The sequence below is a fragment of the Artibeus jamaicensis genome, unplaced genomic scaffold, assembly GCF_021234435.1.
Source record: "Artibeus jamaicensis isolate MK-2021 breed Jamaican fruit bat unplaced genomic scaffold, CSHL_Jam_final scaffold_3307, whole genome shotgun sequence".
Classification (NCBI taxonomy): Eukaryota; Metazoa; Chordata; class Mammalia; order Chiroptera; family Phyllostomidae; genus Artibeus; species Artibeus jamaicensis.
This window is the reverse complement of record NW_026522040.1, coordinates 618111-645967: the sequence shown is the minus strand read 5'-3', so window position 1 is coordinate 645967 and position 27857 is coordinate 618111. Positions and strand designations below refer to the sequence as shown.

The following is a 27857-nucleotide window of genomic DNA, read 5'->3' as shown; positions in this document are numbered from 1 at the left end:
ACAAATGTGTACTGAGTCCAGTAATAAATGGTGATTATTTGAATGTAAGAGGTTTTGACTTCACGACCGTTGTTGATGAGCTAAAGAGAAGAAATCTATGTGATTCCCATGAGCCTAAGAAATTCAAGAATATACTTTCTGAGTAATAGAAAGTAGTCAAACAACAGTTCAAACAGAGCTATTGTACCTTTGACAATTTTACAGACTGCAAAAGTAATTTTCTTTCCCCTTCTGCTCTCACCCTAGTCAGAGATAACTTTACACTTTAAGTTCATGAATAATTGCTGAGAAGCCTGGCCTGGGAGGCTTGGTTTAACTCCCTCTGTGAATATTGTCTCATTTTAATTCTTGAAATAGATCTGCTGGGCAGGTGTTACCACTACAGCGAGAAAACTTATTCTTGGAGAATTTAGAAACTTCCTAAAAATTTGGAGTGAGGTTATGTACCCAGGCTGGAGATTGGGGTTGTCAAAGGGAAGATACTCAAACAGCTAATGGTTGGAACATCGGGTCAAGCCAGGACTGAATCCAGAGAGGGTCAGTGATTCAGGCAATGAGGATGGTTGATTTGAATTGAGGTCCAGTGAAAGATCCTGGTCTATGAGCCCTGGCTGGTTCACTCATTTGGTTGGATGGAGCATTGCCCTATACACCAAAAAGCTGAGGGTTCAGTCCCTGGTTGGGTCACATACAGGAGGCAACCAATCTGTGTTTCTCTCTCACATCAATGTTTCTCTCTCTCCCTTCTTCTCTCTCAAAACTCAATGAATACGTCCTTGGGTGAGGATTTTTTTAAATCCTAGTCTATGAAATGACTCTTGAGGCCAGCTTGACAGGGGATGCTGATAGTTTATTACGGTCCCTTCACTGCCATGGGATACTTAATCTCCATCCCTCCTTCAGCCCTTTGCCACACCCTGCAGTCCTCATACTCAGCAGATGGCATTTAGGAAGTTCCCTAAACACCCTGTTCCTTCCCATGTCCAAAACTAACTGAATCCCATCCTTAACCCCTTCCCTTCTGCTTGCAAGATTACCTCTGGGGCCATCACACCCCCACACCCCTCGGATACCAGTTTTTTTCTGCTTCCTTAAGCTCTTGCCTCACCAATGATGTTTACTGCTTTTAAATATTTAGGTCACTCTCCAGGGTTTTAGCCTCTTCAGCTGAAGTAGTTCTTATTAAGCTACATATTTTTAAAGGTTTTCTGTAACCTATTTACCTTTTTTGTCTTCAAATTATCTTTCTTTCCCTACTTTGTTTTACCCTCGAGTTACAAAACAGGGGAATGTCTGTCTACCTTTTTGCTCATTATCCTAGCTCTGAGCATGTACGAAACCACACTGCATGATTTCATATTCGTGGGCTTTTACATTAGAAAATTTCCATCTTAGTTCTGTTTATTGAAAGCAATTCATAACTTTCTGATTCCTTTAACCTCAATGGGTGAAAATACTGTTCAGGTTCTGTAAATCCACTGAATCTTTTTAGCCATTTAAGAGTTTGTTTTTATTTGAGAAGGAATTCACAGATAATGCTAGCTGTAGGTTGGGTGTTAAAAACTTGGTTACAAAACTTGGAATTATATCTAACCAGAAATTAAACTTTATTCAAGTGACTTTTTATCTTTATTTTTAAAGCACAGTTTGGAAATGAGGCTATACTGGGCATGGGGCCAAACTTACTGAAAAATCACCCCACCCCACTCCCCCCCCCGCCCCTACCACGCCTCTTGTTTGTACTTCTGTGGTCTAGCCTCTCTCTCCTCAGTCAGGGCTGCGCCACTGTGACTTACTGCTGTGTGCGCATCGTCATTTGTTATTTTAATAACAGTACCAGACAGAAAACATAACATGGAGCAAAGGGAGTCAGGCCATCACTTCTCTGCTTTGCAAGTCAGCTTTGAAGGCCACCAAACAAGGGAAGAGTCAGAAGAGTTACATTCCTCAACACAGACACGGAGCGAAGGACGTCTTATCAAGAAGAACAGAGCCTAAGAGGCGGCCTACAAATAAGTCTGTCCTGGGAACATGTTGGCTACGTGTTCCCATCCCAGTAGCCACGTATAAACCAAAGTGAAGAGTGACTGAGAGATGTGTAGACCTTATACCCAGGCTTAGGATGAGACTTGGAGAAGGCCTGCTCAACAGGTTGTGGGGGGCCATCTGATGCCCAAAGGACTATCAGTGCAGTAGGTCCAAATCCGTTTTCTTACTGCTGGAGGTCAGCTCTACCCTGCTCCTGACCCCGAGATTCTCAGACAAGGCTATGCCTGCTGTCCGTGGCCCTGTATCTCCAGATAAGTGTGTTGTACACCAGCCATATCATAAAGTTCAGTTCCTTACCTCTAGCTAGTCATGGCGGAAGAGGAACATGACATTAGAGACTGAGAAACTGGCCTCTTGTCATGGTTCCCCAGACAACCTATGTCACCTCCTACCTACTACCCTCAGTGAAAACAGGATGAATGGAAAAGAGAGTGAATAAATACGGAGAAGACAAGGATTTGCATGAATAGATTGGAGAGGTCAAGAGAAACAAGCATGGGTGAGCAAGAAAAAGCCTACAATGACTCACTCAAGGAAACTAGAGTTTGGCATCATGGGTACTCCATGTTTTCTGTTGTTGTTCTAAGGTGTTTACTTTCGAGTAGCAGAACTGCCAAGACAAAATTTTAAAAATAAGTGACCTTCTTTGAAAATGTCACTTGGAGTGACATGGTAAAAGTAAATCACATTAATTTCATAGAGGATGGGACCGTGTTGCTCTGAGCATGCTCAATTTTACATAGGATGGGATTTGCTATATCTGTATTTATTAACAATGAAGTCTCTCAGTTTCATTATTTGTTCTAAGTTTACATAAGGCAGAAACTTTTCTTAGTCCCTCTAAAAGCTTATATACTCCTCCAAAATAAATGGACATTTCAGCTAAAATATAAGAATAGAATCACTAAATAATCTTTCTTGGATGTACAGTAGGAATTTTAAATGGAAGTTTAGTTGTCTGTGACCTTTTGACCTTTTGGTTAGGAAGAGAAGTAGTTACTAATTTTTGGCTTGAAGTTTTCTTGAGGTTTAGATTGAAAATTCTTAGTATCTCGGTTTCAGAATCAGGATGTCATAGAATATCGTGGGATGTTCTGAATCCTTAAAATGAATGGAAGCAAATAAGGAAAGTGGCATAGAACAAACCCATACAAAATAAAAATTGCTTCAAATTACTTCCTTGTTTTCCTGGGAGGAATCCAAAGGGTCTGCTTCATTCCCTTTTCTTCCTTCCTCTTTTAAATTTTAATCTTCTACTTACTGGTTACAACCATTTGTCAAATGATAATGAAGTTAGTAATAGTGACTACTTAATGAGCACCTGGGATGAGGGGCCTTGTGTATTGTGTACATTTAAAACCTTTATTTTCCACAATTTTTTACATGTAGAAAATGGGCCAAACAATTTAACTTCTCACAACTGGAAAGTAGCAGAGAAAGGTTTCAGTCCCAGGTTTAACTCCAGAGCTTCAACTATTGCATCCAGAGACCTGATGGAGTTATCTGTGTAGAAAGATTACGGAAAGGAGACTTAGATTATCCTCCTGGAGTAAGGCGGCCAGTCTGCTGGTAGGTCTCATAGACGGCCCTGGCTCCTGCTAGGCCTTTGCTGTTCTCTCCCTCAATTGGAAGGGATACTTCATGAGACATTTTCTGCAGACGGCTAGCTTCGTAAGCGCAGTGACATTCTTTCTTCTCTCATTCAGTGTATTAGCATCCCTCCTTCCTCAGCTAACACAGTTGGCACTTACTTGCACACTCGAATGATGAAGTGAAGGAATCCAGGGCGAATTCTCCCAGCTTCCTATTTCTTTTCATTTTTCATTGTTTGGGAGATTACTTAATTATTGATAGAATCCTACCCTAATGAGTTCTCAGAGGTCTAGCTATGCACATTCCTGTCCCTGTGGATAACGCCAACTAAAACTGATTTGCTGACGGTATGGCTGCACTTGAACGAAAACACATCCAGCCTCGCAAATTTGGGCTCTATTCCCAATCCACTTGCAGTCTATCTGTTTGAAGTGCTTTCCTTATCATGCTTTATTTAAGTAAAGACACTGTATTTAAATACACTATAATGTGAACTGCTCGAAGGTTAGCTATTTTTTACTAGATGGCATGGGAGAGCATCTACACTGTGCTGGGGATATTTAGTAGCCAACAGAGTGTAATTCAGAAAGAGAAGCGCCGTTTTTGTCCTGGCTTCCACATTGGGGTCAGTCAATGCGGATCCTCCCTCCTAAGGAGAGAGGAAGATTAGGGCTTGTAATTCTTGCTCGGTCTGAGTCAGAGATCTGATTTCCAACATGTTTGGAGAGTCTGAAGGTGAGGAGGAGATGGACTATTTAAATATTTAATTAGGTTTGGACCATTGGTGTTGGGATAGGAAAGGGGAGGGGGTGGGGGAAGGGAGGGTTGGGGTAGCATGAGATGGCATATATTATATATATTAAATTACGTCATGATTCCCCCAGTGGTTATCACCAAGAAAGTTGTTGTATCTCAAACAGGTAGGAGAACTGACTTTCTACATTTACCACATAAAGCTCATCATTCTCTCCACCCAACTCGCTTTATTTGAACTCTAAATGAGTGCTTTAGATACAAAAATCTTTGCTGAGCTGATGCAGCTTTTTATGTTCCCTCGTCTCAACTGCTATTAGATCATTTAGTAAAGACTTTAATCTTCTCCGTGCTCTCGTGTTTCGAGTTTTAGTGGGATAATGCTGTGGTCATTTTGCACAGCTCTAGAAATAGGCTGCAATCAGGCACTGAGGAAACAATCATTTTGTTTTTCGATTGGAGACAATAAAAATAGTTGCTGCCTATTACTCTCTACACTTCATCGCTATTTTATTTTTACAGTCTCATTGGATCTGGTATGAATCATAAGTACATGAGGCCTGTGTCATTTCTGTCATTGAAGAGTCAAAGGACCCAAGATTTAGCCTCATGTAGGTGAAGGCCTTTCTATACCTAAGTTCTAGGGATTGTTCCTAGAAGAATAATGGCGTCTGTCCAGCTTATACTTATGGGTGCATTTGTTTTAAGAAGTGATAACCCAGAAGTATTATGTCTATGAAATACAATCCACTTACCTTCACTTTTCACGTGCGTGTTTTGTGAAAAGGAATAACCCAGGCATTGATGAATTTTTCCTTTCCATAAGCCATTCAACCTTAAGTAGACACATGCTTAAGATAAATATAGATTCTTAAGTACAGCTAAGTGTCCTTGACTTTACTTATCCGTTATAAAATGTGTTCGCTGAACTTGTATTTTCTTTATATTCAGAGGCAGGAATTTCACTTCCATGGGTACTCCCTAATCTTTTTACAACTTCTGGTCCCATGTATTCTTAACTATTTCAGTCTACTCTTTGGAGGAAAAATACTAACTTACTCTTTTTGGCTTATCTCTGGGCCTAAAATGATGTTCCTTCCTCTCTTCAGAAGTGTCCTGGGCCTACTCTCCAGAGTTCCATGTGGCCTCACACTCTGTCTCAGCTTCTAATGGAAGGCACGTGCACCATTGAAAAGGATCCCTAAAGGGATGCATTGTTTGCAATTGCTCAGTTTCTCTAGAACAACAGCTTTTATTCTAGAATTTTCTACCAGAGTCATAACAAGCCTCAATCCCTCTGCAAATTGGATTCACATGTTTAATTCAAAGCAATGAATTAACTAATTTAGAGTTATTAAACCAGCAGCCTGCTGCCTTGAGGAAGGAATAAAACAAAATACATTTTTAAAAAAAGCCAACTATTCAAATTTTCAACTTCTCAAGACAGTAAAGAAAGACACAGACATCAACTCAAATACAGCTGCCTAATCACAGGCGGCTTTCAGCAGTTCTCCCAGCTTGGCTTTCATTTTCCTTTCGTGCCTCTTTCCTGTGAAGACATAACAATCTTTTTTTAAAAAATATTTTATTGTTTATGCTATTACAGTTATTCCAATTTTCCACCCTCTGCCCTCTCCACTCAGCCCCCCCTTCCTCAGGTGGTCCCCCATCTTCAGACAGAGGGCTTGCTCCGCCTCTGCTCTGTTTGGTCAGTGCGCCCTAGTCAGTCAGCTCTGTGGGGCGGGTTTTACGCACCACCCCCACCGGCGCTGTCAGGATTCCGATACAGAAAAGGAAGCATCTTGCAATGCTCGCTCAAATGCATTTCATTCTTAAACGTCAAAAGAATGGTTTATTCCAGATCGTGCTTTGTTCATAATTGTCCAGATCTCATTTCCTTCTGGGCGGGAGATGTTGTGTAGGGAAAAGTAGTAGCTAAAATGTGCCACGGATGTGGAGGAAAAGACAAAAATGCCAGTTAAATCGTCTTGAGGTCTCTTTCCCTCTCAGTCATGAATTTTCTTTCTAGAGGAAGTGGTGTTTAGGACGTGTTTCAAAGAAAGGGATAGTTTGGCGGGCCTGGAGGGGTCAAAGGTCACATGGAGAATAGTTTCATAACGATGGGCAGCCAATACTGCAAACACGTTTATATAGTAATAAGGGCTTAGTGATTCATTAAGGTTTTCACTTGGAAAAATGCATGAATTTTCTCTCTCTTGCTTTTTAATTTTCACCATAGAATATGTTTATTTATTTGAGAGAGAGAGAAGGGCATGAGAGAAACATTGATGTGAGAGAGAAACATCCATTGGTTGCCTCCACACACACCCCAGCTGGGGATCGAACCTGCCATCTAGCCATGTGCCCTGGCCAGGAACCAAACCCACAACCTTTTGGCACCTTGGACAATGCTCCAACTAACTGAGCAACCCGACCAAGGCATAAATTCTCTTTTATCTGTACTAACATGGGGGACAACTCACTGTTTCAGCTACTTTCGCTCTTATTTACCATTTGCTTTTACATTTTTTCTCTTTTTACAAAAAGCATAACTCGCAGTAAAGTACATAAACCTTATGGGGGCAGAATGATCGATGTGACATGCTGTTATGGCGGCTTTCTTTTCCCAAATACTTTATACGCATATCTGGTAACCCCTGCAGTTTGTGCTGCCATTTCCTAAACAAGAAAAACTACCTGTTGCCTCCACCATACTTTTGCCACATCTTTTCAGCTATAAAATTAAGAACTCAGAGGACCTGAGTCACTGGCTAAGTCTTATTCTGTGTTTCTGCACCTACAGGTCATGGGGCTCAATGTACTAGAGTAAGATGCCCACCATCAGCATAGGAGACTGTCCCTGAGAACAAATTATAATTCAGAACCTTGAAAACAGAGTATACAGAGAGGGAGAGAGAAGGGGAGACCCCCCAAACCAGAATTTGTTTATAAAAAAATTGTGTATTTATTCTTACATGTTTAAACTTCAGTCACCTTCAAAGTACTCTCCATTTGATGCAATACACTTACTGAGACTTTTTTTTCAGTGCTCAAAACAGTTTTTGAACTTGTCACTTTTGATGACTTCTACTGCTTTTGCCTTTTTTTGTTTCAACTTTTCCACATCAGCAAAATGTTTCCCTCTGAGGACTTTTTTAATCTGGGGAAACACAAAAAAAAGTTGCTTGGGGCAAGATTGGGTAAATAGGGAGGATGGGGCAGAGGATTCATGCCATTTTTTAACAAAAACTGCTGAACACTCAGTGCAGTGAGGGCAGGCACACTTGTAAATCACCCATCATGAAATGGGCAAACACACTGAAAGATTTAAAAAAAATTCATGGAAGCCAAATGCAGCCTCTCACAACAATGCCAGCTGGCACACTGATAACAGATGGGTTCCTAGAACACTCACGTAGTGGAGGAAGTTTATACTACAAGGGGCTTGCCCTCCAGAAAATAATTCCATTGGGGGGATATATCTATATCTATATCTATATCTAATGTATATCTATAGATAGATACACAGATACACATACACATATGTTACATGCAAGAAAATGTTGAGAGGAAGGAGAAAAAGAGAAGGGAGATAGATGTATTTAGGAAGCCTTCTATATCTATCCCAGCCCAATCTGACCAGCCTTCCTCTCTGGATTCTTATCCTTGGCACTTGGCATCGTATTGGTCCCAAGTTGATTTGAGTAGCTGGGAATTTCCTAGCAACACGTGTCTTCCCTAGATTATAAGCTTCCTGTGGCCAAGATTAAATTCTCTTTTACTTGGCCAGTCATTCCTCCTTTATTTCCATCATCCACAGCCCTTGAAGTCACATAAAGAAGTACAAAAGGATGTTTCAGAATGAAGGAAGTAACAGAGAAAGTCCTGATGTCCAAGCAGTATCTTTCCTGCCCCCTGTGTCCCTCCCTCCCCCCACCCACCACAGCTGCCTTTGGATGAGATTCAGGAGCTCATGGAAAAGCTCTCCATATGTCTAGTGGTCCCTAAGGTGTTTTTAGTGCAAATTGGCTCCATTTCTATCTGATGTTGTCAAAGCGTCAGGATGGACTCGTGCTCATGTCAGCTGTCAGAGCTGCACTCTCTTCCGAGCCCCAGGCCAGAAGTTGCTCTGATTTGTGAGTGAAAGTGGAAGTCACTCATATGGGTCATCATAATACAAGGAAACGGTGTTATCATCTGCAATAGTATCAAAACTGTACGCTAAAACCTTTCTTCAGAGAAGAGGCCTTGGTTCCCCAAGATTTCTTTAAACTGTTTCTACCCAAGCCTCTTTGCTTTCTGTTCTCTTCTCTCCAGCATCGCTGATGGCAGGGGTGACTCATCCTTGATGTAAGAATACTCTCAAAGCCTACGAACACTGGTAGCAAAGCTGTCTGTAAACTAGAGGGATGGCCCTGGCTGGTATAGCTCAGTGGATTGAGCGCTGGCCTGTGAACCAGAGGATCGTGGTTTGATTCCCAGTCAGGGCACGTGCCTGGGTTGTAGGCCAGTTCCCAGCAGGGGACGCATGGGAGGCAACCATACGTTGATATTTCTTTTCCTCAGTCCTTCCCCTCTAAAGATAAATAAATAAAACAGCTTTAAAAATGTAAATTAATAAATAAATAAGTTAGAGGAATGATTTGAATGTTTAGGAAATCTAAACCAGAATAAGGACTGTATATACCTCAGTGGTCATCTCTTCTATGGTGTAATATTAAAAATAAATAAGCTTCTTTTACTCTCTAATTGGTGATGGTACCATGCACAATGACCACAGCTCAGTCTTGAGGTAGAGAAGAGATGAAGGATTAGGCTCCTAGACTATCAACCTTCTAGTTCCTCAGTAAGTATCATCTCATGTCTAATGACAGTCTGATATTTGACTGTATCATCCTCATTTCACATGTTCTCTTTCAAATAACTGTAGTTTGTACTGAAAGCTAGGTAACTAGACATAATATCGTGGAAGTGAACTTTTAAGTATCTCAGGACAGAGTGTGGTCTCGGCCCTTATTTACACAGTTTGAAAAGCTCACATAGACCTTATTCTATCAGCTGTAATTTTAGGCAACCCTGGCAACATTGATAATTCAATCCCTCATGTTTAGGCTGCTTCTTAGAGATCAATGTCTGCAAGAGGCCGATGGAGAATACCCAGAACACCCTGCCAGTTCTGGTACTGTGCACAAGGAACAGCAGAAATCAAAAAGCTGTGATTGCCTTTTAGAAACAAAAGGTAAATGAATAAAGCAATCAGAAATTCAACTTTACGGGAATCCCTCTTGATTTCTTGCTCTGAGATTTTGTTGTGCAATTACATATCTTCTCTCTGTGGATTCCAGGAGTTACCAATCATAGATTCCTTCTTTTCCTGACTGTTCTTATTTCCCCACCAAAAAACATTTTAAAAAATAGACCAGGTTTTGTGTCATGGTTTGCTGTAGTGAAAGGAATCTGGTCCTGGGAGTTAGATGCTACCTGCAACTTGCCAGCTCTTTGATCATCGTCATCTGTAAATCTGGAAAAGATACTTCTTTTCAGGGTTATTGTGAGACTTTAATAAATTAGTGTGCAAAAAGGTTCTATCACTTAGGTTATTCATGTACAGATAAATGTTTATGAGGTTATTACGTTCTGGTTGCACCGATGATGTGGTCATTATATGTTAGGCATCCTGCATCAGAGAAAATCCCATTTATTTTATTTCAGTTCCACTGTGTAAATACGCATCCAAATTTATTCTTTAATTATTTTAATTAAAGTCTCCCCTCTGTAACTTCATAAAAATGTTACTGTCAATATTTAGAACTTCTGTGTAATCGATATGAATACTTCTGTGAGAGGTTATATATCATTTCACATGGTAATATATTTTTGTGATGATTGCTTTGGAAAAATATTTACATTAAGTGTCCTATATTTTCATGTGTAGAACACCACTTACCAACTTTGTATTTATTGTGACTATTTGCTGCCTCAAGTCACAATGTTAGCTTGAACACAACAATCCTGTGTTGTCTAAACCACGGACCCAACTTGACGTGGAGCAAAGGGCTTAGTCATGGCAAGTCAGAGGGTGAATATTTGAAGCACACGTTTTCTGCCAGGTAACACTATCCCTCGAACAAACAATCCATATTTGTAGTAGCATCTGGAGTTAGGCACATGGGGTTTGAATCTCAAATAACTTAATTCTTAGGTTTTCAGTTCAAAGCTTGTAAAAAGAAGTATACAACAATAATGTAAATCCCCCTTGGGAGTTGTTGCGAAGAGTAGTCATGCTCAGTATATTATCAATATTACTATCATTCACAATTCAATATCATTGATAACGATAATTTACAATAGTATTGCCTCTGCCACTATGCTTCACACCTCCTTATTCTGCATCTACTTCATATACACACATGCCACAGAGTTTTCTGTTAACTGTTAAGAAAGGTGACTTATTTATATACATTTAACAAATGTGAATGTTAATAACATTTATTCAATGCTTAACATTTATAAATCATAGTTCAGAGACATTATCTTACTCTGACCCTTACCTCTAGAAAAAAAATAGAGTTATTATTATTGCTATTTAAGAAGAAAAGAAAATTAAGGTTAAAGGGAGTTAAGCGACATGATCAGACCCTCACAGCTAATAATTTAGAATAGAGATGAGCACCCACAACTTTGCAAGGATAATATTGAACCATGATACAGTCCTTGCTGCTGCATACAGGATCTCAAGTAGTGGAAAGCAAAGGGCAGAGAATGTTTTCTCATAAGTTTCCATGGTACTTTCAGGACTTAGTCATAAACTAACATTGTAAAATACCAAACTGATAACTACACACTTGCCACCGTAAAACGCTGAGTCCTCCGAAGGCCTCTTCATTGTTTAGTCTGTTGTGACTACGTTATTTCATCAATGATGTCACAGCTATTGTTTTAATGAGGCCCTGTGATGCCGGACCAGAGGTAAGAACTTTCAGAGAAATGTGAACAGCAGAAGTAGCAAAGGGTGGACAAAGGAAACTTGTTTTTTAACTAGAGGAGGAACAGTCCTTACGTAGTCTGTGCATCACGTGTGGAGAAAGGAGTGCCGTAGCTCTCACGCTGTGCTCGCCTCTAAGTTGGAATGCTTTCTATTTTTACAGATAGCACTAATAGAAACAAGCGAACATTGTAACCAGAAATTTAGATGATACGACAGCAGCTATGCTAACATTATAAACATTTACTATGTTCTACCAGGGTGAGAATCCCAGGTCCCTTGAAAGGAATCTGTCTCTGGGTATGGTTCATTATTCTACAGATGCCTAGCGAGTTTCCATGTTACTGGATAAAATACAATTCTCAGAATGCGAAGGGAGAGAAAGAGTATCCTGCTGAACAGGAAGGGTGTTGGTTTTAGTTGCAGATATTTATTCACTAGCCTTGAAATTAAGGACAATGGGCTTAATCTCTTCTTATGGCCTTAGCTTTCTTCTTCAGAACAAAAAGGGGGACAGGACCCATCCTGCGTATTTCAAAGAGTTGCCAACTTTAAGTGAGTTAACGTGAGTTTGAGAGTCCTGAGCTTATGTTTTCTATTAGGTGTGTGTTTTCATTGTTGTTGTTGTTGGCAATGTAATGCATGCTGCTGGGAAACAAGAAAAAGGAAGAGGAGGAAGAGATAACAAACTAACAAATAAACACCATAACAGGGATAGAGGTAGAATCATGCAGCTCTGTGTTATGTTCAGGTTTTAGAATAATAATCATCATTAGTACACATGACAGCAGGAACCAGAAGACCATGGGAACATCACAGTTTCTTAATCTATAAAATAAGAGATCAAACTGGTTTTATTTTTAACATGAATGCAATATTTACACATTCTCCTTCGAAGGAAGTCACTAGAAAGCTTTATAAAATTAAAATATGTTTTTGTTCTGTGTTTTATTAAAACGAATGTGAAGACTAAATTTATTAAAGAGACAAAGAGAACACTGAGAAAATAAATGTTTGGTATTTTTCAATCAAAGTTTATTAAAATCAATATGTTGTGAAATACATATACATATACATATAATTCAATTCCAAAAACTGTCCATGAGTTTATCTAATGAAGAAGACAAGCAAACTTATAAGCAAGTCATAATTCTGATCTTAAGTTACCTTTGCTAATGAGGAATTATTGGAATAATGATTGAATTAGTGAAATGATTTTGTTCCAATAAATTGCATGAAAAAACAATTGTATGACTAACAACCACAGAAGAATGTTGTTACAGATAAGTGCTCTTGAAACGGTTCCAGTAATCAGGTAAATAGGGGTTGAGTTAATAATATTAAGCAACATGTTGTTTGTGCACCAGTTATATTTCAGCCTGTGAGCTGGGTAGTAGATCTACAAAGACTAAGATGTCAAATTTCACTGTTTTCTAGTGAAGGATGAAAATATATAAATGGGTGTATCAACCAGTGTCCTGTGTGTCAAAGGTATGAACAGGGGAGCTACCACAATGGAAGCCTGTAAGGTAACTGACTATATGAAAAAAATGCTCAGCCTCTCTAGTGATCAGGAAAATACAGATTAAAACCAAAAGCTACACTTTACTTCTCTCGGATTGGCAAATATCAGGAAGATGCATGACAACTGTTTGAAAAGTTATTGAGAAACAGGACCGAGCTGAGCAGGGTAGGACCTGCAGCCACCCTCCGGGCAAACAATGTGGCAGCTGTCAGAGAAAGTTTACAGCCACACCTGGGTCCAGTGGTCTCACTGCTGGGTATCTATGATAGGGAAATTCATAGACAAGGCCATGACATAATGTGAAAATTTTCATTCCAGCACCATTTCAAGAAACAATCTACATGCCCATTACTAGAGAAATGTATAAGAGCAATGTCATAATTTGCCCACTATGGAATTAGAAGCATTATGTTTGAAATGGATAGAACAACAACAACAAAAATGGTATTAAGTGAAAAAGAAAAAAGAAAAACTAGAGCACGGTATTGTTTAGTAAATGAAGCTCATAAGAAAACAAAAGCCTTATATTTTCCAGAGTTGCATATTTAGCCAAAGAAAATAGTCCAAGCAATTCAAGCAAATTCTAAAGGAGAGAAGGGACAATGAGATGTGAGAATTAAAAAGGAAAGGAAGGAATATATTGATAAAATAAAAATAAGGGAAAAACCTTGCAGAAACAGATGAGGATGTTGGTTATAGTGTAAGAAGTATGATTAACTTGGCTTTACACTTGACACTCAAATAACCCTAACCCAGACAAACAAGCAACTAGTAGTAGCAGAACAGAATAAAATGATAAGAGTCGTGCAATGGAAGCAGAAGCGGGAAAGAAAAAACAGCCAGCTAAGAACAAACAAATGGGTTTCAAAGAGTTGCTGCTGCCTGGGGAATGCTTATGTAATGGATGGGGAAAAGGCCAACAGATGGATTGTGGTTTATGAGGGTGGGACAATTCCGAATGGACCAAATTTTGGAAGAGCTGGAAGAAGAGAGGCTTCAGAGGTGTATGCTAATGTGACTCAGGGAGTCTGGGGACATTAGGTCACTTTCTATCATGTGCCTTACAAATACTGTTTCCCAATTTTTTTTTCTAGGCAAAAATTTTCAATACTTATGCAATACTTATATGTAGGGATCTTATTTATTAAGACCAAAACACTCTAAAATATTAAGGGTTTTTTAAATTTTTTTTTATTTATTAATTTTAGAGTGAAAAGGGGGAAGAGGTGAGAGAGAGAAAGAGAGATAAAGAGAGAGAGAGAGAGAGATCTTGGACGTGCCCTGACCAGAGATCCAACCCACAACCTTGGCGTATCAGGACAATGCTCTAATCAGTTCAGCTACCCAGCCAGGGCAACTTGCTTTTTGGTAAATGTTTGAAGATCACTTGATTTCTAAGCAGAATAAACCTTTTTTTTAATGGTATTTGTGCTATGAAGGTGCTCAGGAAGTTCTTTTCTACATGGATTTCAAGGGAAAACCACTGCCCCACCTGTATCTTACATCATTTTGTAGTTAGTGGACTGTGAATTAATAGAGACTTCTGAATGTTGAAATAGCAATAATTTCTCAACAACACTTTCTGGTACTCAGAACTCAGATCAGTTTTCTCAACTTGAGCTAGTTTTTCTTTCAGATGCTGTGTCTTCAGAACCATGTCAAAGCTCATTTGATGAACCTGTAGCTTTCTTTCTTATGTCCCCAACATGTATCTTCCTTTATGAATGATCACCCAATTGTCACCAGACTTTGGTGGCATTATCTAAAAGTGGTGGTTATGTGTTTACTTAAACACAAGGCTGGCCAGCAGGAAGCACCCTCGGATTGAATAATTGCTTCTTTTTGAGGGGAAGGATGTATGATTTTTTTTCATTGGTCTGGCAGAGGGGAAGAGAACAAAGCTTAACAACCTCAAAATTCTGACCAAAAAAAAAAAAAAGACAGAATTGGAGATCATCATGTACTCTTTGCCCCTTTATTCGACCAATACATACTAAATGCCATTACCATGGTTAAGAGTTTGACAGCACTTTTTCTCTCTAGTCTGTAGGAAAGTGATGCCATCCATGTTGCCCTACTATTTTAAGATTTCTATCACAAACTACAAAACGCAGCACTATCTATCCTCACTCAGAACACTTAATAATCTCAGACTGATTGGTATTATACCTCCTTTAAATACCAATATTGTAAGGCAGCTTTGACACTTGGTAGAGTTTGATATAATTTTTCCCCACTTAGCTAGTAGAAGAAAGGTAGAATTTACTCAGAGTTAAGTGAAGGACACAAAGTAAATAGTAATTCATAAAATAATAGGCCATTATATCACACAGAAAAAGAAATTCTACTGTGTCTCAACTCCATATTTGTGGTGCTAAAATGAAAAATGAATTGCCAGGCTTCGCCATTTATCAAAACTAATGAGCCCTTTCTTATTTTAGTAGACTTTCTAGGCACTTCTGGGGAAAATATTATGTGTGGTTAGAACAACCCATATCTGGAGGCCACTCCTCACCCTGGAATAACTTCCAACGTGAAAAAACTACAATGTACGTTTTCCCAAAGATCAGCCAAACACAAGCATCAAGCCAAAGTAGAAATTCAATTGGCAGGCAGCATAATGTCAGCAGTTTTGCTAGAATACATTTTGGAAGCATGGGTATATTCCTGAAATAGGAATAATAAATAAATTCTAGCATATATAAGTATAAACATATATATATGTTTATATATATTTAATTTTTCTTTGCCATTCTAGAGATATGAGTTAAGAAAGAGTTTCTAGATGAATTGTGACTTATTTTGGGGCCAGATTTCTGCTGTAAAATATGTGCGAAAACAGTCTTGATGGTCTACTTAGTTTTAAAAAAATTAAGTAAGAACAAATGCCAGTGTTTTTATATGTGTGTTAAGAAGTGTAATTTTTAACATTTGAGGTAGTCTTATGAACATCCTATATTTATGTAAAAATTTCACTTGTTACCGTTCACCAAGTATTGTTCTCATATAATTACCTGCATTGTGTTTATGAAAATAATCTGGGTTTTGCCCTGGCTGGTGTAGCTCAGTGGATTGAGCATGGGCTTGTGAACCAAAAGGTCACCAGTTCGATTCCCAGTCAGGGCACATACCTGGGTTGTGGGCCAGGCCCCCAGTAGGGGGCATGAGGCAACCACACATTGATGTTTCTCTCCCTGTCTTTCCCCTCTTTAAAATTAAATACATAACATCTTTTTTTAAAGGGAAAGAAAACACTTTAAAAAAATAATCTGGGTTTAATATCTCAACATGTTTCATGGACAGCACGGAGCAGTAAAAATAGTGAAATCACATTGAATGACAATATTGGAAAGTGTGGCCTTCTGCCTCAAGACCTGTTTTCTAACTAAGCTATCATAGAGGAAAACTTTTATAAACATAATTACAATATTGCTGTTTTCCCTTGCATGATGGTGTAGCATCCACCAACGCAAGCAACAAATGGTCGGAAACTTTCAGGAGTTTAAGATGGAACTTTATTGGCCAAAGCTTTACCTGCGCAGGGGTGAACTCTTGAGGTGTCCGGAGACACGGTGCCCAGAGGGCTGCAAATGAGAGTTGCACCTGGTGCTTACAGCCTAGGGTTTTTATTGAGGTGAGCAAGCAAGCAAACACAGAAGCAGACGTGGCCGTTAGTGATTGGCTATCTCGAGGGAACACACATGGCTATGCTTTCTGCTTGCAGCAGTGGAAGACTTTCTGCAAAGACAAGGTCATGCACAGGTGGTTATCTTGTTTGTTCAGCACTCTTTGTATTTTCTATCTTCCTTGCTGGGTCTGGAGCCTGCCTCGGGTTCCTTGTTCCTCTTGGCTACTTTTATCTAATTCCGGGCCTAACAATGGCTTCTTTACTTCATTTTTTTTTTATTGAATCATTTCTGCTCAACCAATCAATTACTGCCACCAGCGCATATGCCTCTCCCAGGCGGGGACTTTGTCTTACCATTGCCATGGAACACCCAGCATATATCACAATGCCTAATACAGAGAAGTCACTCAATAGGTGGGGGAAGACAAAACGAGTGAAAGAATGATTGAACAAACTAAGGGTCACAGTCTCATCTCCATCAATGATTTCCTGTGTGTGAAAATTACTTAACCTTTTTAGGCTTCAGTTCCTTCTTCTGCTAAACAAATATAAATCCTAGCTTGATTACCAACAGGAATAACTGTAAAATGATAGCTTGCTAGTGATTTGAAAATAAAACATTGAAAAATGGATACAAAAATGGATACAGTCATGGCAATATACATTAAATAAATAATTTCCTTTGCAAGATGTGGAATATTGAGACTTCAGGGACTTCTGGCCAAGATGGAGGCATAGGTAGATACACTTTGCTTCTTTGTACAACCAAAAGAACAACAAATTTAAAAACAAAAAATAAAACTGCCAGAAAATCAAATCGTATGCAAGTCTGACAACTGAGGAGTCAAAGAAGAAGCATTCATCCAGACCAATAGAAGGGGCAGAGATGGGCAGCCAGGGCAGAGAAGACAGGCAGCAAGGCAGTAGCTGCAGGACTCAGTGGTCCCACATTTGTGTGTGGATAAACCGGGAGGAACAACTAGGGAGCGAAGCAGGCCACGTAACCCAGGGTTCCAGCACAGGGAAATAAAGCCTCAAATCTTCTGACAGAAAAATACCTGTGGGGGTTCTGACAGCAGGAGAAACTCTGAGCCTCACAGGAGAGTTTGTTGCAGAGACCCACATGGTCCTAGAATGTACACAAAACCACTCACCTGGGAATCAGCACCAGAAAGGCCCAATTTGCTTGTGGGTAGTGGGGGAAGTCACTGAAAACTGGCAGAGGAGCAAGTGCCATTGTTCCCTCTCGGATCCCTCCCTTACATACAGCGTCACAGAGCAGCCACGTGGGTTGCCCCACCCGGGCGAATACCTAAGACTCTGACCCTTACAATGTAACAGGCATGCTGAGAAAAAAATATGGCCCAAATGAAAGAACAGATCAAAGCTTCAGAAAAAATACAGCTAAGCAATGAAGAGATAGCTGACCTATCAGAGGCACAGTTCAAAACACTGGTAATCAGGATGCTCACAGATATGATTGAGTATGATCACAACATAGAGGGCGAAGTGAAGGGAAGTGAAGGCTACGAGAAGTGAAATAAAGGAAAATGCACAGGGAACCAACAGTGACAGGAAGGAAATCAGGACTCAAATCAATGGCTTCGACCAGAAAGAAAAAAGAAACATTCAACCAGAACAAATGGAAGAAACAAGAATTCAAATAAATGAGGAGAGGCTTAGGAACCTCCAGGACAACTTTAAACATTCCAACATCTGCATCATAGGGGTGCCAGGAGGAAAAGAGAAAGACCAAGAAATTGTAAACTTATTTGAACAAATAATGAAAGAGAACTTTTTCAATCTGGCAAGGGAAATAGACTTCCAGGAAGTCCAGGAAGCTCAGTCCCAAAGAAGTTGGACCCAAGGAAGCACACACAAAGGCACATCATAATTACATCACTCAAGATTAAAGATAAGAAAAAATACGAAAGAGGAAAAGAAAAAAATGAAAAAAAAGAGAGAAAAAAAGATTAAAGATAAGGAGAGAATCTTAAAAGCAGCAAGAGAAAAGGAGACAGTTACCTACAAAGGAGTCCCCATAAGACCATCAGCTGATTTCTCCAAAGAAAACTTACAGGCAAGAAGGGGCTGAAAGGCAAGGACCTACATAGATGATTGCTCTATCCAGCAAAGCTATCCTTTAGAATGGAAGGGCAGATAAAGCACTTCTCAGATGAAGTAAATTTAAAAGAGTTCATCATCACCAAGCCCTTATTATATGAAATGTTAAAGGGGCTTATCTAAGAAAAAGGAGATAAAAATATGAACAGTAAAATGACAACAAAATCACAACTATCAACAACTGAACCTAAAAAAAAAAAAAAAAAAAACTAAGCAAACAACTAGAACAGGAACAGAATCACAAAAATAGAGATCACTTGGAGGCTTATCCACGGGGAGGGGGTGAGATGAGAATGTGGGAAAAGGAACAGGTAATAAGAAGCGTAAATGGTAGGTACAAAATAGACAGGGGGAGGTGGAAAAGTATGGGAGATGGAGAAGGCAAAGAACTTATATGTATGACACATGGACATGAACTAAGGTGGGGGAATGATGGTGGGAGGGGGATTTAGGATGGAGGGGTACAAAGGGATTAAAAATGGGAGAATTGCAATAGCATGATCAATAAAATATATTTTTAAAAAGATGTAGAATATTGGAAATGCTCATATGTGATACTGGCTACAAGTGTAAAATAGAGGTCAGGCAAAATAATACTCATTGTGTGAAGTGTATTGGCTAATAAAGTGTTATTATCTCATTTTATTATTGTTATTAGTATTATGGAAAACACTTAGAGCTACCAAGTGAAAAGGTGTTACTGACCATAAAAGTCACAACTCAGTACTCTGTCTTAGGATTTTTTCCATAATTCTGTCCTCCCACTGGTTTATTTCTTTGCTTGTATCAGAAACTTCTTGATGCTTGGAGAGTTTTATGTATAATTTTGGTTTATTAAGTTCAAATCATCAAAATTATGCTCAGTACTTTATTGATAATAGATTATAGATAGATAGATAAATAGATAGATAGATATGCTTATTGAGCATGGTCACATTCAAAGCATTATTGGACTTTAAACAGATTACCAGCCTGAAAGGGTCTTCTGAATCATCCTTATCAACCTTTTAATTGGGGCAGGTAAGTACGATAAACATGTAGGAGAAAGAAGGAAGGTTTTGGGTCAGTGTGGTTCCAAAGGAAGGAGTCTGACATATTTTAAAGCACTGTTTAAGTTACACGTGTTAATTTTGTTCTTCTTCCCTGCAGGTTTAAATGTTTATTTGGCTCCTTGGCTACTGATTACAGAACACAAAATGAATAACTCGACAAACTCTTCTAACAGTGGCCTGGCTCTGACCAGTCCATATAAGACATTTGAAGTGGTGTTTATTGTCCTTGTGGCTGGATCCCTCAGCCTGGTGACCATTATCGGGAACATCTTGGTCATGGTCTCCATCAAAGTCAACCGCCACCTGCAGACCGTCAACAATTACTTCTTGTTCAGCTTGGCCTGTGCCGACCTCATCATTGGTGTTTTCTCCATGAACTTGTATACCCTCTACACTGTGATTGGTTACTGGCCTTTGGGACCTGTGGTGTGTGACCTTTGGCTCGCCCTGGACTACGTGGTCAGCAATGCCTCAGTGATGAATCTGCTCATTATCAGCTTTGACAGGTACTTCTGTGTCACAAAACCGCTCACCTACCCTGTCAAGCGGACCACGAAAATGGCAGGTATGATGATTGCAGCAGCCTGGGTCCTCTCCTTTATCCTCTGGGCTCCGGCCATTCTCTTCTGGCAGTTCATTGTAGGTGTGAGAACAGTGGAGGACGGGGAATGCTACATTCAGTTTTTTTCCAATGCTGCCGTCACCTTTGGCACTGCCATTGCAGCCTTCTACTTGCCAGTGATCATCATGACTGTCTTATACTGGCACATTTCCCGAGCCAGCAAGAGCAGGATCAAGAAGGACAAGAAGGAGCCTGTGGCCAACCAAGACCCAGTGTCTCCAAGTCTGGTCCAAGGGCGGATAGTAAAACCGAACAACAACAACACGCCCGGCAGCAATGATGGCCTGGGACACAACAAGATCCAGAATGGCAAGGCCCTCAGAGATGCTGGGACTGAGAACTGTGTGCAGGGGGAGGAGAAAGAAAGCTCCAACGACTCCACCTCCGTCAGTGCTGTGGCCTCTAACATGAGAGATGACGAAATAACCCAGGATGAAAACACGGTCTCCACTTCCCTGGGCCATTCCAAAGAGGAGAACTCGAAGCAAACATGCATCAAAATTGTCACCAAGACCCCAAAAGGGGACTCAGGTACCCCAAGCAACACCACTGTGGAGCTAGTTGGTCCTTCAGGTCAGAATGGAGATGAGAAACAGAACATTGTCGCTCGCAAGATTGTGAAGATGACCAAGCAGCCTGCAAAGAAGAAGCCTCCTCCCTCCCGGGAAAAGAAAGTGACCAGGACAATCTTGGCTATTCTGTTGGCTTTCATCATCACGTGGGCCCCATACAACGTCATGGTGCTTATTAACACCTTCTGTGCACCCTGCATCCCCAACACAGTGTGGACCATTGGCTACTGGCTTTGTTACATCAACAGCACCATCAACCCTGCCTGCTATGCACTTTGCAATGCCACCTTCAAGAAGACCTTTAAGCACCTTCTCATGTGTCATTACAAGAATATCGGCGCAACAAGGTAAAACTTCTTCGGGGTGAAGGAAAGTGGTCAAGGGGAAAGTGGGAAAAAGAAAAGGGGTAAAAGAGCTCATTGCAAAATCTCTGCCACTGCACTTTATAGTCTTATCATGGACGTGCAATTAAGAAGCCCAACAGCGACACTCATATCGTGCCTATGCTCGTCTGAGAAACTGGCACCTTAGAAACCCTGTCAGTGCAGGAGCAGGCGACCGTGAAGGCGACACGTTGGAATTGTGGACTTAAGGAGTGATCTGCATTTTCTCAGTCTCTTGAGAAGGGCTTCTGAATCTACAATTTTATCAGTCTCTGCACAAGAAGAATAACCTCGCTCCTTTTTGTTATTGTTCCGTGTTTACGTGTGGATGGAAGGCCATGGTCAGAAGCTCACACGGAACCTTAAAAAAATAGACACATACTACAATGGGGAAGGAAAAAAGAAAACGGGTGTAGGAACAATCTCGAGTGCTAAGCATATATTATTTTTCTGTTATGGTTTTACTTGGAGGATTGCAATGTAATAAATGCTTATTTTTTTACCTTACCCTTTTCCCCCTTCAAAAGCAAGCAAAGAAACAAAAACCCAACTAGATCACATTATTTTTCTCGTTATGGGATTTGCTTTTATATTGTTCTACACTGTGTAAGGACAGATTATAGAGGACTTTCACTAAATCCAACCAGAGACAGCCAAGAAAAGGGGCATTTCACCCCTGTCTATTGTGTGCTTTGCATTCTTTGAGGGTATACAAGCTTATAAAGATGTAGTTTACTTATGATCCTTAATGGGAAATGGTTTCCCCAATGTGGTTTTCTCCCAAACTACCCTCTTATTTTAATAGACTAATAGACTAACCTCCCTAATACATAAACATACTTGAGAAGCCAAAGCGATTTTATTAAATTGAGGTTTCATCAAGTTCAATAATGGTCATTCCACTTGGAGAAAATTAACGGAGGCCAGAAGAATTTTGAGCTAAGAAAATGAAAGGTCGAAAGGGCATTCTGCTTCAACATGAATCTGCCTGACCCACTTATGAAATGCTAACTTGTAAAACATGAACTCCTGGCCTTTGTCAGCAGAAAAAAGATGTTGTTGGTTTTTTCATTTGGAATTCTGAATAGGATTAACATACTCATCTGGCCCCAGGGACTTCTGGGTCAGTGTCAAGAGATTAAGACTTTCTTCTCAATGCCTTCTGAAAGCCAATCTTCAATTCATAGTCACGTGAGGTTGTTTGTAACCATCCTGTGACCCAATAAAGGGGAAAAAAGTAATTCAAAAACATTTACTGAAACCACATGTTCCATATTCCTCAAATTGTCAATTCTCCCTAAAATTTTTTAACTGCAAAATTCTATCAGGAGAAGCATAGTAACCCTTGCCACAGACATGCAGGAGATAACTTCAGTAGAGGCCAGAGGAGCCCAGAAGAATCTGAGACAAGAATGTAGGTAGTTGCACCCACAGCACTTCTCACATTTCTCTAATTCTAGACTATAACAAGGTCGTGTCAGGAGCTAATACCTAAATAGTGGCTTTAAAGAACCTTATTCATGTAGAGACTTTTTATTTTGTACCCCAAAGAAACGTTTAATTCTGTTGTTCACCTTTAACTAGCTATGTTTATTCCTCTCTCGTTTCACAATGGTCGCTGTCATCTTCCAGTGAGATTCTCCAAAAGATGACCCCATCAACAGAAATAGAAGTTCTAAGAGCCTTTTCAAATTTCATGTTTTGCCTTAGGAACTTTATCTTGACCAGTAATGCCTATGTGAGGTGGATGATGAATTTGTCAGTGTTAGACCTTAGCACTTTAATTAGTTATTTTGGGTGACTTGCCTCATTGGTGGCAGGCCAGCAATTCTGAGAGTTCAACAAAAGCACAACGGAAACAGTCGGGAAGCAGTAAATTGCCAACAGTATTTGTACTTGACTTACCCTTTAGAACAATAACTTTCTTCCTGAATAACTTCAGTCATTTCCCCCCCAAAATCTTACTTATACAAACAGCCTCCCTCCAGACAGATTCTGTTACATGACAATTACATCAGTGTAAACTTTTACATTTTAAACTCATGTCTATTTTTTTTTCCTTCAAATCAATGAATAAATTGAGTTGTAGGAACCTGAAAGTAATGGAGTGTTGGGTTCCCTATATACAAAACAATTGATTGGCTGAATACTTCACTTACTGACTTGGACTATGATGACGTGGATTCAGCTTCAGGCAAATGAACTGAATTCAAGGCTTCAAGGATTCAAGGCTTGTGGCTTCCTGATTTGAGTCTCTTCTACGTAACAATCACACTCTGAGTTAACCACACCCTCTCTTTTGCTCCTTTTGTGTCTGCCCTTTGGCACAGCAACCACACCAGTATTGAAAGAGAAACCATCAGGATTAAAGAAAGGAACTGAAGATAGCCTGACACTTTGTGGAAGCTTTATCAACCCAAGTCAAACAATGGAAAACTACTGAAAATGGTCGATGATTAGAAAGATACGGAGACTGTAGTCCATGCTTTGCATTAACCGCTGCTGGATTTGTCTATGTCAGTGGCTCTCAACCAGGGATGATTTTGCCCCCCCCCAAGGGATGTTTAACAATATGTGGAGACATTTTTTGGTCATCATAACTGGTAGGGAGAGCTATTGGCATCTGGTGGATAGAGGCCAGAGATGCTGCTAAAAATCTTGCAATGCACAGGGTGCCCACCGTGCCCCCTGGCAAAACAAAAAAATTATTTCGCTCAAAATGTCGGTAGTGTTGAAGTCGAGAAAACCTAGTCTACTTCAAGGGATTCTAGAGCTTGCTTTGTATAAGTGAGTAAATAATCCTGTACCACTATTGGAATACCAATGCGAATTGCTCACCTGTTTGAAAAAGCTAATGCCCACCAGTCAGGTATGAGACACGCTGTGATCCATGGAGTCTGGTGTGTTTATGCTTCATAGACTGGGAACACAGGCAATGTCCACACACCCAGAATCACCAGAACAGACACACTGCATGCTGTTTCCAGCACCTTACTGTCCAATCACAATTTCCACAGAGTGTGGTCAATTGAGATTTCAGTCGCTGGCCATTAAAATGGTTGCACTGATGTGGTCAGTTTCTATAGGAGCTGACCTTTGTCCTTTCAAAACCATGAAGAGCCTCTTTCAGAAACCGTGTCATTCATCTCCTTTGTTTTACTGGAAAGGGGAATATCTATCAAGAATTTTTTCTCATAGCAATAATGTAAATATCACGGAATGGTCTTGAAGACGAGGTGATTCAAAATGTGAAAAGGCCAGGTCATTCCTTAAAAAAAAAGAAAGAAATGGTTCTCCTTTTACCAGTTCACCGTGAATTCAATGGCCAACCCCAGGTGTGAGAAAAGTACATAGTAAGTCATTTTACATTTGGCAAAATGCATAGAGTGCACAACACCATGAATGAACCCTAATGTCCACTACAGACGTTGGGTGAAAAACGATGTGTCAAAATAGATGCATCCACCAGAACAAACGTCCCACTCGGAGGTGGGGTGTTGACAGAAGGGTGCGGCCATGCTTGTGTTGGGGATCAGAGGGTATACGGCGACTCTCTGTACCATTCACTCCATTTTGCTGTGCACCTAAAACCGCTCTAAAAAATAAAGTCTTTGAAAAAGTAATAACAACAAGTAAAATCCAAGTCACAAATACATCACGTGACACAAGCTTTCCAGTCCGGATTCGGAAGCTGGAAGTCCCACCTGCTTCTCCTCTTTGTCCACTCACTGCTTTCTTGATCCTGCAGATCAGACATGGGGGGAGATGGGAGTTCAAACTGATGACAACGTTCATGTTGAGATTCGATCTACTTTTATTTTCTCCTACTTAGTTCATTGATAGTTGCCCTTTCCCCAGTTTGATAATCTCCCTTCCAACAACCACAGCACTGGTGTCACAAATAGGGGAAGTACCCAAAGCTGGATGAATTGTGAAAAGTGTATTTTCAGCATGTATATATAATACCATGCCTCCCCAATATGCTTCTCTTAAAAGGGTGCACGCCGCAGCATGAACTGTGTGCATATTTAATGTATCTTCCTGGAATATGCTGTATGCTTACTATACATACTCTATAAATAAAGTAATGAAATGTATAATAGAAATACATATTTCTGTATGCAAATAAATATATTATACACAAAATCTTCATATGCACTATGGTGTATGTTGCTTCAGAGTACGCAATGAGATTTTACGCGTCCACTTTTCAAAAAAGGAGAATTCGTTTTTGGAGGAAGAGGTGTGAGAATGACCAAAATTTTTATCCATGTTACTACTAAACTATTTTATCCTCTTTGAAAACATGGCGTTTGATTTTAAGTATCTCCTGAAAGAATATATTAATAAATCTTTGCCGACATCACCCCATGTGACAATCATGCTTTTTGCTCCTGCTTTTCTGCCTGGCCTCTGACTAGAACCTTCCCGATGTTCTGGTCCCAACAGCTGTGTTGATCTCACGTCTGATTGCCTGATGAGATTGCAACCGATTCGTTGGCATTCTGCTTGGCTTGCTTGACTCCCAATTAACTGATTTTTGTCAAATAAAAAATAATCATTCTGGAAGGAAAGAATGACCTTCAGAAGGTTTTTCATTCTGAAAACCAAAGCAAAAATTGTGCCAGCCCTGTATTTTATAAACTGCCCTTTTCAGTTTGGGTCCAATACAAGCTTCCGGCACATTAAATATCGGTGGCTTTCAGTGTCCTATGAGGTTGCAAGCTTCCCCAAGAAGTTACAAAAGAGATGGGCTGTTTTGGACCGCCCTGCATTTCCTCATAGCAACCCCGTTTCTGTCTTTGATGCTCACTCAACTGCTCAAACTCCCCAGAACATTTTCTTGAGCCCCTATTAGCCTGACTTCTTAGTGAGCAAATATCATTACAATTTGTTGATACTGGGTTTGCAATCCTGATAGGTGCTTATGTGTTAACAGAAAAATCATAAACATTGAACATTTGAAAGATTTCTATTACTCTTTAGATACCAATGCATGCAGTGGGAGAGACTTTTTTCCCAGTAAATTCTAGCTGTTTTTTTCCCCAAATTTTGTGATATATTTCAATGTTTATTCACTTCCTAAATTTCCCCTTTCATGCTACAATCCACCCTTGTGAATTGCTGTCCTTTATCTGAACCAAAATCATTTCTGGGGGGAAAAATGAAAGAAAAATGGAGTTTTCTATCAATTCTCATTAGTTTCTTATTGTTCCAGTGAGATGTTCTCATTTCATTTTTTAGAATTTGAATGGAATCTTGTGCTGACGAATTGTCAGATGCTATTTCTGACGAGGCAGTTGCAAATAATGGGACAGGAAAAAACATCTGTCCATCATAAAGGAAGAATTTCCCACTTTATACCATGTATCACTCTTTCTCAACCAAAAGTAAAAAAAAAATGGAAGGAGCAGAATGTGGCAAGTTGTGTAACGTAGGTATTTATTAAATAGGTGACATTGGGGGAAAAATCAGGTCTTTGGCTTCCTAAACACACACTCATACAATAAGTCATGAAAAACTGCAAAAACAACAAAAAAGACACCATCTTCTGTATTTGAACAGTATACCCAGTAGTTATCTGAATCCTTAAACTATATCTTTACTGGAATTGTGAACAACTTGGGAGGTTTTGTCAAATTAAAAATGACTATCCTATTTTTTTTTAGATAACTCCATACTGTTTTTTCAATGGTGGCTGCACCAGTCTGCATCCCCACCAACAATGCACCATGGTTCCCTTTTCTCCACATCCTCTCCAGCACTTGTTGTTTATTGATTTATCCATGGTAGCCATTCTGACAGATGTGAGGTGATATCTCATTGTGGCTTTAATTTGCTTTTTTCTGACAATTAGTGATGTTCAGCATCTTTTTATATGTCTATTGCCCATCTGTGTATCCTCTTTGAAGAAATGTCTATTGAAGTCTTCTGCCATTTTTAATGAGATTATTTTAATCAATTTATTTTTTGTTGTTAAATTGTATAACTTCCATATATACTTTGGATATTAACCCCTTATTGGATGTATCCTTGGCAAATGTCTTCTCCCATTCAATTCCACTGCTGTGTATAACCTTTCTATCACCTCCAGCATTTGGAGCTCAGCTAAGTGATCTTGAAAAAAAATACTCTACTGCATGACAGTGATTATATGGAGTCATGGGACGAAAATATGCCTAGACTTGAAAAATCCATCATGACACCTAGACAACACACCTACAAATACATACCTTCATTGTGAGTACTCCCAAACACTACGCAACTCTACCAGATGCTTCTTTGAATATTGGCATTACCGTCTAGAAAGCTGAGAAGAAGCAAGTGAGGATTTCTCAGCACATTCCTTTGAAACCCCTCTCAGATCCTCTTTTGAGGTTGGTAGCTCTGTATGTCTTATGGATGGTACACTAACGTAGGGGTGGTATGTCCTCTGAATGTGCAACAGATATTCAAAGGGCCCAAATGTCTGGGGTCTCAAATTAATAAACAAGAAGTTAGGCATGTTTGTCCCATTCTGCAAAACAAGTAAGATTAGCAACAATATTATATTTGTTTTTTGTTGATATTC

At 39.8% G+C, this 27857-nt stretch overlaps 1 protein-coding gene across 4 annotated transcripts in view; it reads left to right on the top strand.

Moving 5' to 3' along the window:
• CHRM2 (cholinergic receptor muscarinic 2) overlaps positions 1 to 25652 on the top strand; it is a 146057-nt gene extending 120405 nt beyond the window's left edge. For all 4 annotated transcript variants that reach the window (XM_053657114.1, XM_053657117.1, XM_053657116.1 and 1 more), the window contains one exon: positions 19807 to 25652. In XM_053657114.1, coding sequence (XP_053513089.1) covers positions 19854 to 21254 — 1401 coding nt within the window. In that variant the 5' untranslated portion in view covers positions 19807 to 19853 and the 3' untranslated portion in view covers positions 21255 to 25652. The remainder of the gene's footprint in view (positions 1 to 19806) is intronic.
• Positions 25653 to 27857: the final 2205 nt, after the last annotated feature.